General features: G+C 43.6%; 1 protein-coding gene across 1 annotated transcript in view; it reads right to left on the reverse strand.

Annotated features, from left to right (window-relative positions):
- Positions 1 to 12,328, reverse strand: part of MYO9A (myosin IXA) — a 159,045-nt gene that overhangs the window by 47,622 nt on the left and 99,095 nt on the right. Inside the window, exons 11-13 of the mRNA XM_059823674.1 lie at positions 3,589 to 3,710; positions 1,444 to 1,585; positions 447 to 642 (exon numbers count right to left, since the gene is read on the reverse strand). Coding sequence (XP_059679657.1) covers positions 447 to 642; positions 1,444 to 1,585; positions 3,589 to 3,710 — 460 coding nt within the window. The remainder of the gene's footprint in view (positions 1 to 446; positions 643 to 1,443; positions 1,586 to 3,588; positions 3,711 to 12,328) is intronic.

Here is a 12,328-nt window from a genome sequence, read left to right on the forward strand (position 1 = left end):
GAAGCAATGAATTTTGCTAGACAAGAGACACGCTCCCTTGCAGCTTAAAGGGTGAACAGCTTGAAAAATTATAGAGAAGATTTATTTCTTTTTTTTTTTCCAGCTCAAGAATTCTTAGCAAAAATAATTTCCCTTATTTGCTGAATAATTTTTATGTCTCTACTCAAATAATTCAGGATTTCCTATGCATGCATCCTACAGAAAGGAAAAGTTAAAGCAGCAGGAAAATGAAAATCTTTTCTTATGGTGTGTTAAAATTCTACTGCAAACGTACCTTTAAATGCCACTTTTGGATGGCAAAAATCTATATACTATCTTAATCAGTTTTTTAATAGATTAATAGCTCCTAATAAGCCAGACAGGCTACTTAAAATACTGTAGTAATATATTAGATCTATGCTGCTGGTGAAAAAAAGGCGCTAGGATTAGGAGATCGGCACACGTACCAGTTTTCTTCTCCACGTATCGTTTTCCAGCCTCCCTAAAAGCAACCATCGCCCTGAAAAAGGCCCGCAGGACTGCCCAGCGGAACACGGCCACCGGGTCGATCCCGATCATCCCGCAGATAAAGGCGTTTTTGCTGCTTCGCAGGAGAGCTACAATGTCTGGGCGCATATGATCTGTGTTTTTCTCACGGAAATCCTAGGGAAGGAGAAAAAGGAGGGGGAGAAAAAAGGGAAATAAGCAATATGTACAAGATATGCCGGGTAAGATCTGCCAGGCTATCCCTGGGACAGCACAACTATTGAATCCTGCTTCTATCTTTTTTTTCTGCCCCCATATTAGACACCTCTTTATGTCCAGAAAATAAATGTTTTATCCCAAAGCACTGCTCTCGGAAGCATCTCTGATGCTTAAGTTTGTCATGTGTATTTATTGCATCAGAAACGCAATTACAGATTTGCAGTCGTAAAGCCCGAGGCTGTTTCTCACACAGGCTCACCTGCCCATCAGAATTGCTTCTGCTAATAATTGGCATGAATATAAATAGGATCAACTTTGAAATTATTTGCATGGGATTTTAAAAAGTACCTGCAGCGGTGAGATGCTGAGAGCTACGCTCGTTTAACCTGCCTTAAAAAATGGCTAATGATGGAAAAAAATGGGGTTTTGTAGACAAACCAAGCCCAGAAAGGCTACCAAATACCCCATTTCAACCCATCGCTGGAACGCACCATTAACCTCGGTGCGCGTCGCTAAATTATTTCCCAAAATGCCAACACGCAGAGCTTGCAACGTGGAGGAGAACAGGAAGACACAATCCCCACCACCTTCTCATTTCAGCCAAGCTTTTCACCAAACACTTCTCTCCCAACCCTTGCGTCTCTTCTCTAGCCAAGGCGTCTCCAAAACATCTCTGTGGAGCCTTTGGGGCTCTCCTTCCCCATCACAGCTAGATGATTTAAATGAAAACAACTGCCGGGGAACAGCTGGGCGACAGACCTTCACTCCGTACTTCACTTTGCCCGCGTAGTGTTTGATGATGAAAGCCGGCTCCATGACCGCTGGGAATTCGATGTAGGAGTTCCCTTCGTGTTGACGATTAAACTTGTCCAGCAGCGTTTGGTTTGTGGCTTGAGGAAAACTGAGTGGAAAGAATTAAAAAGAAGATAGCTGTAAACCCAACGAAAAAGCTTTTACAATTCTTTCTTGACCACAAATGGGAAAATAGAGATATTCTGAGCTTCCACTTCTGTGCCTGCAGATACTAAGCAAGCACTATTTTGTATGCTGCCATGTGGTTATATACAAATACAAGGTATATCTGGTGTCTGAAGAGCTCTTAACTGATTTAGTAACTGTCTGAAATCCATTTAAAAAGCACAAATAGGTGTATTTTTATTGTGGTATACTGCATTGTATGCCCATTGCATGGAAATTAGTGTGCCCAGCAGGAGTAGGGAGGGGATCGTGGCCCTGTACTCGGCACTGGTGAGGCCGCACCTTGAGTACTGTGTTCAGTGTTGGGCCCCTCACTCCAAGAAGGACATTGAGGTGCTGGAGCGTGTCCAGAGAAGGGCGACGGAGCTGGTGAGGGGTCTGGAGCACAAGTCTGATGAGGAGCGGCTGAGGGAGCTGGGGGTGTTCAGTCTGGAGAAGAGGAGGCTGAGGGGAGACCTCATCGCTCTCTACAACTGCCTGAAAGGGGGTTGTGGGGAGGTGGGTGTTGGTCTCTTCTCCCAAGTGACTAGTGACAGGACAAGAGGAAATGGCCTCAAGTTGCGCCAGGGGAGGGTCAGGCGGGATATTAGGAAAAATGTCTTTCCTGAGAGAGTGGTGAAGCACTGGAAGAGGCTGCCCAGGGAGGTGGTGGAGTCACCATCCCTGGAGGTGTTCAAGGAACGTGTGGACATGGTACTGCGGGACATGGTTTAGTGGGCATGGTGGGGTTGGGTTGATGGTTGGACTTGATGATCTTACAGGTCTTTTCTGACCTTAGTGATTCTGTGATTCTGTGAAATTATTCAGGGTAGCTCTGTTTGTCTAAAAACTCAAGTTTCTGTCATTGGTTTTGAGGCTTAGACTGCTCCTCTGTCTATGGGGTATTTACACATTTAGAAGATATTGGGCTGTTTTGCCTACAAATCTCACTTCAATTTCATAGGTTACTTGACTGATCCTGGCATAGGAGAGAGGAAGAAAAAGGACAGAGAGCTTGAGCAGAGCCTCTTGGTAAGAGCAAGGCAATCCTCCATCCTCAAACTTCACATAAATCTGCAACTTGGGGGTATATTTCACAACTTCACCTAATTTAAGCTGGTTTAGCCTGGTACGGTATCACTGGGACAGCATCACTGCTGTGTGTCTGGTCAACGAGACAAGAGACAGAGGAGAAACCGGCAAGCAAACGGTAGGAGGAGAGCTCATGCCCTGGACCGGAGCCATGCGGATCCAAGGCGACGCCAGCAAATCTGCTTGGCTTTTCCCTGCCCTTCACGCAGAAAAAACCGGCACGTGCATCTGATGGGAGAGCCCTTACGCTCAGAAGTTTCCACCTAAAGGCAGACCCAGAAGCCACACGCTCATCTGATAACTTCTAGCAAGACAAGCTGGATGGATACAACCAAGGGTGCAAATCTGAGCTGCATCCCTGATGCCCATGAAACCCTACGGAAGCGCAGCCCCTACGTACAAGTGCCCTCAGTTCACTCTGGTTTAATTTTTAAAAGTAGATTGATAAATCCACCTTATAGCTCAATAACAGCACCCACACAACCTGCTTTAACTCATGCATTTGGCTTCTCCCTTCACTCGGCTCAACGTCAAGCATCTTCACGTCGTTACACCACAAGAGACAGGGTGAGAAATGAGGAGAGAAGCGAAGGAAACCTTTGCCCTTCCCTTTAAAGGAAGAAATTCTTGAAACAGAATTTTAATTATTATTTGTTAAGGTTTTTTGCTCAGCTTGCTGATTCTCTGCTGTTTGCGTTACCACCTCGGAAACAAAGCTAGAGACATACGATAAATCAGCCCAGCGAGCTATTAGCATCTTTCTGGGAAGAATCACAAGAGGTTAAGACTTAAGGATAAACACTTTTTAAGTGAAAAAACAAATGTCATTAGCAAAACCAACAGTTTCCTACTCACTTGCTTTCCTCATCCAGCAGATGGAGCAGGCCCGTCGGCTTCTTACTGATCAGGTTGATGCAGCCGGAGTTGTCTATGTAGTCGATGTTGTGCCAGCTAATTCCTTCTGCTCTATATTCCTCCTATTAAAAAAACCCCACCGATATTATAACGATATTAGGTGCAAGCAAAACAAAAAAAAAAAAAGGTGAAATTCAAAGGGTTTCGTGGAAACTGAGGCACCATTTACCAAAATGAACATCTCTCCTGCTAATACGCCACCGATATTTTTTTTGATGGAAAAGAAGGTGGTAAAGAACCACTTGAACAATCTAAACCACAGGGAACCGCACCGCATTTTACAATTCCAGGTGCGCCAGACTTTTGCTCAGATATAGGTTAGCTATACGGCAGACCATGACTACCGAGGATGCACGGCATGCTACGCGTCATTGCTTCTCGCTTTCCTTTTCCTGGCTTGCTGTTAAAGCATTATACAATGTATTTGCATCAACTAATATTTAGTATTGAGTTGCTAGAAGAGAATGGTGGTACAAAATATTCATTTAATTACGCAGAAAAAGCAATGTAACTCCCTTTCCTGCTTCACTGGGCTCTGCTCTTCTGTACCTCTTTATATTAATGGTTGGTGCTATAAGGGCTAACAAAGAGACCTCCAGCTAGCAGAAATCACCGCTCCAAGACCAGCAGAGCCACAACCCTTTACAGTAAAAGTGAGGATGTGTCCCCAAATTCATGCTGCGGAAAAAAAAAGCTATTTATTTTCCACCAAAACAACTCCGATCCTTGCTCATTTATAAAGGTTATCCCCTCCAAGATAGATTTTCAACTGGATTACTTTGAGAAGTCTTCTGCAGAAATTATTTTAGGGCATCTGGAAGAAAGTAGAGCTTTAAAATCGTAATATTTATCATGTGCTTTTAAGACTTGTCACTGACTCTTGAAACAGCGATATTGGAAGTGTACTTTACTCCATGTATTGGAAAAAGTCCTACCGGTCCAGGCTGCATTTTTACTTCTCTAACGTAAGACGTTTTGATGGCAGAGTTGAAAAAAAAAAAAAGAAAAGAAAAAAATCTGCAAAATTGCACTAATATGATGCACCTTTATAACGATCCAATTATTACTGCTGCTTCTGCTTTTCTTTTTAGTATGAGCAAAAAACTTTAAAAAAAAGTATGGTCTTCCAACTCTCCAATTTATCCTCATCCAAAATTAACATGAACTCTACATATATTATTTTTAGAATTAAAGAGCCTGAAGCGCTTTGAGAAACTCCCAAGGAAATTTTTGCTAAAAACCTACGAGGTCCTGAATTCAGTATTTGAGACATCATATACCTTTACACCGACGATACGTATTCTATGCATATGTGTGCAGGCGTAGAAGGAGTTTTTAATGGCCCTAAAGCCTTTCAGGTTCAAAACATAACACATCCCGTTGGAAGAAAAAAAATCCTGAAAATAAGGAACAACTCCGCATTATGAATTTTATTTTTTCTTTTCTTTTTTCTCAGGTTCCTCTAGAACAACCAGGACATAACAGGCATGCAGAATAGCATTCACAGGTCCCTGCTACACTATAGGCATTTAAAAATCATATATTTCATCCAGACTCGTTGCATTTTCAGTGCAAGTCAGGAAAAAAGCTTCTATACGGCAATCCAGCCAACTGTAGAAGACTGCGTATTTCTTATGCAAGCGTGAACTTCTCCTGATTTAAAAGAGAGAGACGGCGATGCGTGCAGCGGTAATGGAGTCAGCATCATTTATCAACCGCCTGCTTCTGACAGCTGCTTAATCGGATGCAGGGTCCATTAGTTCCAGCTTCACCCGCTCAGGACTGGTCCTGAGCGCCCAGGGAGCAATAAACCTTGCCGTGACGGTAAAAGAACTGCCTTATTTTAGTGGTGATGGGTGGCCAGTGCATGGTATTTGGCTTACCGATTTATACTGTGACTCTTTTTTGAACTATTTGTATGGGGACTTTACACATATATTTTTTCCCAAAAAAAAACCCCAATTGTCTAGAGTTTTAAGTTTGCATACATCTAAACCGGGCACACACCATCACTCTGGTCTCGAAGCCCTCTAGACATCCATAGCCCCGCATGGGATGTTGGGCAGCTGCACAGTGAACGTTGTTGCTGTGAAACTCTTATGAGCACACTAAAAATTTCTACTACTCCTAAGATTGGTGCAAAATAACTAATTCACAATGCCAACTCTTGGTTTTTTTAAATATACTCCTGTAAATGACCATAAAAGACCACTGAGTTCAAGGTCTCTACTTTTTAGGCTCATCTTCAGCTCTGCAACAGACAGTGCATGACCTGAGGTTAGTCATCATGAACCTCCTGGCCTCGGTTGCTTCAGCTCCAGGCTTTTGGCTAGTTTTCCCTCTTCTTTTTCCTCCAGGCTGGGTCAGAAACATTCATTCCCAGGCTGTGCAGTTGTTCTCTACATCTGTCCATCCGTTGCTCCCTCCCTTCCATCCCCAGCGCAACCTCTGGCTGCGTTGGCCAAATACGAAGAGGGATTGAAGCCCTCAACTAATAACATTTTCCATAATAACTCAGATATATGGTCTCATTTCAAGACAGGCGCGTACGCAGCAGCAGGAACTATGCCAGAGCAATTGCTCCAAAGCTTAAGTGGAAAAAAAATTCCCCTTCTTTCTTTTTTCCTAGCTTTTTTCCAGTTACCGGTTTGGTTGCCTTCGGAATCACAGCCCAGGAGAAGTAACTATGGCTTTGTGATTGACCGATATAATTCCTTGGGTGTTAGTTGGTCTGCAGAACCCCACGCAAATTGTCCACATAAAGGCAGAAGCTTTAGGGTAAAATCATTGCTGTCCATATGTATACGTTAAACTTACTCAATTAAGTTTCAGTTATTAACCTTCTATATGATTTTTATATGATGTCTATAGTCATCTTCTAATGACCATCTTTCTGCAGAATTCAGGAGATATCCTTAAAAGCTACCTCCAAAATATTCCTTCACTTCTGAGTACGACAATAAAGCCTCTGCCATCCTTTGATGGAAGCAGGGTCCTCGCAGAGCATTCGAATATTAAGGAATTAGATCCAAACAACATGAGGTTTTCATTTAACAAACATAGAGTCAAGATGAAGACAATACAAAACACTTACAGCCCCTTCAAACAAAAACCCCTAAAACTGGAGGTTAATAAAAAATCAGCTTAAATTTATACCTTGACTTAAAACTAAGTTATGTTTAGGGGCAAATTCAAATGTCCTTTTTCTAGAAGACGACCTTTACATCAAGAACCAAACCATTGACGTTACCACTATCTGCAAAAGTTTCTAGCGCAGTAAAACCCAGAGAGTCCTATTTTTTGGCACCCTTACTCCCAACAAAAATGTACGGATCTACTCCTCCCATCCCTGGATAGCTGAAACCTGGTCTGCTGGAAGGTGGAGCGACACAAGTTTGCTGGAGAGGAGAGCACTGAGCTCCCAAACTCGGCAAAAGGAATTGAGCAAAGAACCAAAAAAAAGACATTCAGGTTTTTTTAGAGTCCAGCAGCTCCATATTTTCATTTAATTATTGGATGAGATGCTACTGATTGCTCTCCGGGGGACCTGTATAGCCACCACGAGTAGATGAATGCTTCCCAATTGTGTATTTAGAAGCAATTCTACTGCCCCAAGCACGATGACGTTGGCAGGACGTCAACGTTGGCACCGCACATCAACGAAGGGACTCGTTCTGCCAGCGCAAGTGGCATCACTTCTCAAATGCCGTCACCCAAATCAGAGCAGCGTTGTGTTGCTGTAGCTGCATCGGCGCACTCGCTGCGGCAGCCAGGTCAGCAAAATTGTGTGACGTGGATTTGGCCTCTCTGACTCAGCTGAAGCTCAGGAGAGAAGGGGGTGAGTGAGTTCATCTCAGCTCTCTTTATGGGGAAAAAAAATACACATATATATGTACTTCATCATTGCATTCAATATTTAGAAAGACGTGGCAAAGCAGGGAGGTGGCTCGTAAGAAAAGATTAGTTTGAATTTGCAAGGGATGGGTTTTTTAGAGCTTAAAATGCTCAGGCAGACCTGAATGCTACAACATGAAACACAAATTGTGATGTTCAAACATCAAAAAAGACTCTAAAGACCATTAAAAAGGACCATAAAATGCGGGTCCAGACTTGCAATGCATGTCCTCAGAATATGAGCATAAATCTTTACTGAATATAACACAATGTTACCTGAGACATATTAGCGTGTAAGATTTGGGGTACCAAATAAACAGAGTGTGGCAAAATTTCCAACATCTTTATATATGAAAATTAACAGAACTCTAGTAAAGAGATAGCTAAGCACTATTAAAGAGAAACCCTGCCTGCCTACAACCAAGCCCAGAGTACAAACACTGCTTATGCCACACAGAATAATGATTTTAAGATTAAAATACGTGTTCTGAGCATCAGGAAAACCTTCCAACCTTCCCAACAGGCACACAAGGCTTGATGGAAACCCTACGACTACAAACAGAAAACATCCGTAATTTTATAGTTCAATGTGTAGAGAAACGAGTCCCATTATCTTTACAGGAGTGTTGGATCAGTTCTCTTATCAGGACTTCATTTCGATGCTAAGCCAAACAGAAACACGCTCTAATCCGCAGCAGAATTAAAGGTTTATATATCCTGAGTGGGAGAAAATACCCACGAGCCCAACAGCATCTTGGAGGTGCTGGAAAAGATCTCTACACATCCACACATGCTCTATTATGAATTACTCCGTATCCAGCCATGGTCAACAGTAAGTAAAACCAAATGCTAAAAAGCATAATTAGAGGAGAAAGCTTTAAATATTATTCTTAAGCTCACACTTATCTAGAGTGTCGTGCTCACTGGGAACTATTGCTCCTCAAAATTGTATGGTAAAATTAAGAGTTGGTTGGAGGGAGTGAACTGGAGCTTGAAAAACTTAGAGAAGAGGGGCATGGAAACCCAGAGAAGAAATGAAACAGGAGAGATGTGATAAAAATACAAAATAAAAAACATAATAAGAAGTTTCCCATCTATCTTAAAGCACAAACCCAAAGGATTGGTAAATGAAAATCAAAAGGCTGTGAAACATCAGGCCTGACTATAAAAGCGTGGGTTTTTCCACGGTGTATGGAATTTGTTGCCCTATCACGGGATATCAAAGGTCAAAAAATTGCTACGATCTAAGGAGGTCCGGAGGGTGTTGGGCATCCGTCCACACAGCCTGCAAGCCAAGAGCCACGAAAATATCTCAGCACTTCAGTGCCCAGGAGGCGGACGTCTTATACCGGAGGAATACTGTCATTAGTCGCAGCGAAAATTGAGAAGCAGCCCCAAAAAAATAATGTTTAAAACCCAAAGACAGGGATGTCTCCCCTTCCCTAGGGATGGGACAAGGCTGAAGGTAAAAAGAGGGGTAGAACGTAGCATGCAGTGCTGTTTCAGCTTTTATCAAGTCCAACGAGAAAATTAGAGCATATTAAGAAGGAAATGTAAACCAAAATGATTAATTATTTGCACGGAACCGCGTGCAAGGGAAATATGGCATTTTCTGCTTCCCGAAAGCATGGCAATCCCTCCTTCAGAAATGCTCGAGTAAGTCACAAGAGCAGAGGAAAACCCCATCAGCTCAGTCACCTCCTCCCAGAGGGAGCTAGATAAGCCCCAGGAATTTATCTGCCCGAGCTTTTCATTACCGAGGCATAGGAAAACCTTGTTTACACAATGAAAATTCCCAAAATGAAGAGGGAAACCAACTGAAAAATCCCTTTTTCCAGCGTAGCTCCACAGGGAAACGCTTCCCATCGTGTTCCTATCGTAAAACCTCACGTAACCCTCTCACGCGATCAATAGGCAGATACTTTTGGGTGTCTAAATGTGTATATTTTGCCTAAAATCCCCTTCCACGTCTCTCTCTATTCCTAGCTGACTTCCCCAGCTTAAAATAATCTTAAAATATTCTTAAAAAAAATATTACAAGTCAATTTGACACACGCAATAATATAAACCTTTGCAAATATAAGCTTAGAGCCGCTAAACCCAAGCATGTAAATTGTTTCTCTCTTGATCGCTTACCCAGGAACAAGGTACCATCAACCTTGCAGATGCTGATGGACAAGAAGATAGGAATAACACCTCAAAAAGCTCAGTTCAAAAATTAGAAACAAAGCCGTATTTTGCAAACTATATTGAAAACCTTCCAGGAATGAACATAATATTTAATGTTTGAAAAATTACATTAAATAGGTCATTGTTATATGAGAAACTAAAGGAGCTAAAGGTTGTAAAAGCCCCTTTCTGGATACGTCCGTATACGTCCGTATCCTAAAATCCATCTTGGGGAGCTTGGGAAAGCTTTTCTAAGGCTGGGAACAGCAGCAAGGCGTAAGAAAATCTCTCCATCCAGGAGAGATCCATGCAGGATCCGTCCACCCAGGAATTAATCCTTCCTGCGGAGGATTAATTGCTCGTTCAGCAAATGCAGGCGGGCATCGCGAGCCAGCCCCAGCAGACTCATCCCGGCATAATTTGATAATTAAAATGAGCTTGATATGATAAATCCTTGAGATGGGAAAACATTATTATGGAGAGTTCCCGAATGAACGAGACCGACGTCTGGTTTGGTGCCGGCGTTTATGTGCTGCAGATGACGCGGATGCCTCGAGTTCCCGACATCCCTCCAGAAGAAGGACGCCGAGGTTGACCATGCTGACGCTCTCATTTACGAAGAAGGATTTTTATGTTTGTTCTCAATTTAAGTAGAAAAGGAATTTATGCACAGAGCCATATATAAAAAAATATATACGATGTATTTTTTTTAAATAATGCGCCCACAGACACAGTATCTATAAATATGTACCCACACGCTCTCTAAATACACAATCTATAAACAGGTTTATAAGCCGCTCTATTTTAATGACAACGTCTGGCAATGCAGGGGTTCTGATAAACAGCCTTCCCCTGCGTTTCTTCTGCCGTCCGTTTTAAGTCGCAAACCACTTTTGGAGCGTTGGCAGCCGCCTTTGAAGCAAAGGTGCTCTTTGAGATGGTCTTCTCCTTCGAGGTGACCGTTTCAACGGCCCCTCAGCAAATGGCAAGTGAATCTGGCTTTATTTTGAGGCTCTCCCTTCGCCCACTGACAACCTCGCGCCTGCTTTACATATGCAGCCTGAGATTTTAATTTATTGTAGTATGGATTGTCCATCGTTAGAGAAAGTGTTTTAAAATAGCAGGTTCAGCCCAGGGGTTCGTGCAGCTGGCCGTACGAGCTAAGACGGCTCTGCAGAATCCATCTCTGAGCTCAAATCAGCTCCCTACGCTTCAGTGGCAACAGCAGGTTTCAGTCATAAATTATATTTTGCTCTCAAAATAGGGAAAATTGGTTTTGCATGATTCAGCTGGCAAAACACACCTTGCCATGATCCCGTTTGCTCTCCTTGCGGGAGCATCCTTCTTCCCAACCTGCTCTTACAACAGCCAGGAGAAGCGTGAGCCTAAAGACGCTGCGTGATCTGCTGGCAGATTGATTTCTTTAATTTCTTGCTATCTAAATTAAAGAGGAAAAGAAATATATATATATCTCTGAATGCAATCATTGCAAGATGTATCAGGCTTAGAAAATGTGAAGGGGATCTCCACGGTGGTCATGGTCAACACCAGACTGGTCCTCCGGGTTAAACGTCTTCTTCCCCTTCCAGTCCTCACTCCAACCTTGTGTCAAATAAATACGCTTGCTCCCGATTCCTCTCTCATTCATTCACACTTACAGTGGGCTCACTGTACTCCCTATGACGTATAGATATACACATATATACCTGTGGAAAGGGACCTGGGAGTCCCGGGGGACAACAGGATGACCGTGAGCCAGCAATGTGCCCTTGGGGCCAAGAAGGCCAACGGCATCCTGGGGTACATCGAGAAGAGTGGGGCAAGCAGGGGCGAGGGAGGTTATCCTCCCCCTCTGCTCTGCCCCGGTGAGGCCACATCTGGAGTGCTGGGTCCAGTTCTGGGCTCCCCGGTTCAAGAAGGACGGGGAGCTGCTGGAGAGGGTACAGCAAAGGGCTGCGAAGATGATCAGGGGACTGGAACATCTTTCTTTTGAGGAAAGGCTGAGGGACTTGAGGCTTTTTAGTCCGGAGAAGAGACGACTGAGGATGGATCTTATCAATGCTTATCAGTACTGAAGGGGTGGGTGCCAGGAGGATGGGGCCAGGCTTTTTTCAGTGGTGCCCAGTGACAGGACGAGAGGGAACGGGCACAAACGTGGTCACAGGAAGTTCCATCTACACATGAGGAGGAACTTCTTTCCTTTGAGGGTGGCAGAGCCCTGGAACAGGCTGCCCCGAGAGGTTGTGGAGTCTCCTTCTCTGGAGATACTCAAAACTCGCCCGGACGCATTCCTGTGCAACCTGCTCTGGGTGACCCTGCTCTGGCGGGGGTCAGAGATGACCATTTCTTGGACCAGATGATCTCCAGAGGTCACTTCCAACCCCCTTCATTCTGTGATTCAGTGATATATAAAGAGTTGTCTTATGCTACCCCTATAAAACCTTGTTACCATGCCAAACCAACTGTCCAGGCAGGAATTTTGCACGTAATGAGTGGAAGAGCCACGGTCAGGATGGACCATCCAGTTCTGCCTCACTATGACATTTTTTCGGATGGGTTGAAGTATTTTTGAGGCTTTTAGAGGTTTCTCGCTCATCTTCTTGCTTAAGAAGAAGGG

Source organism: Gavia stellata, chromosome 13, assembly GCF_030936135.1.
Source record: "Gavia stellata isolate bGavSte3 chromosome 13, bGavSte3.hap2, whole genome shotgun sequence".
NCBI lineage: Eukaryota > Metazoa > Chordata > Aves > Gaviiformes > Gaviidae > Gavia > Gavia stellata.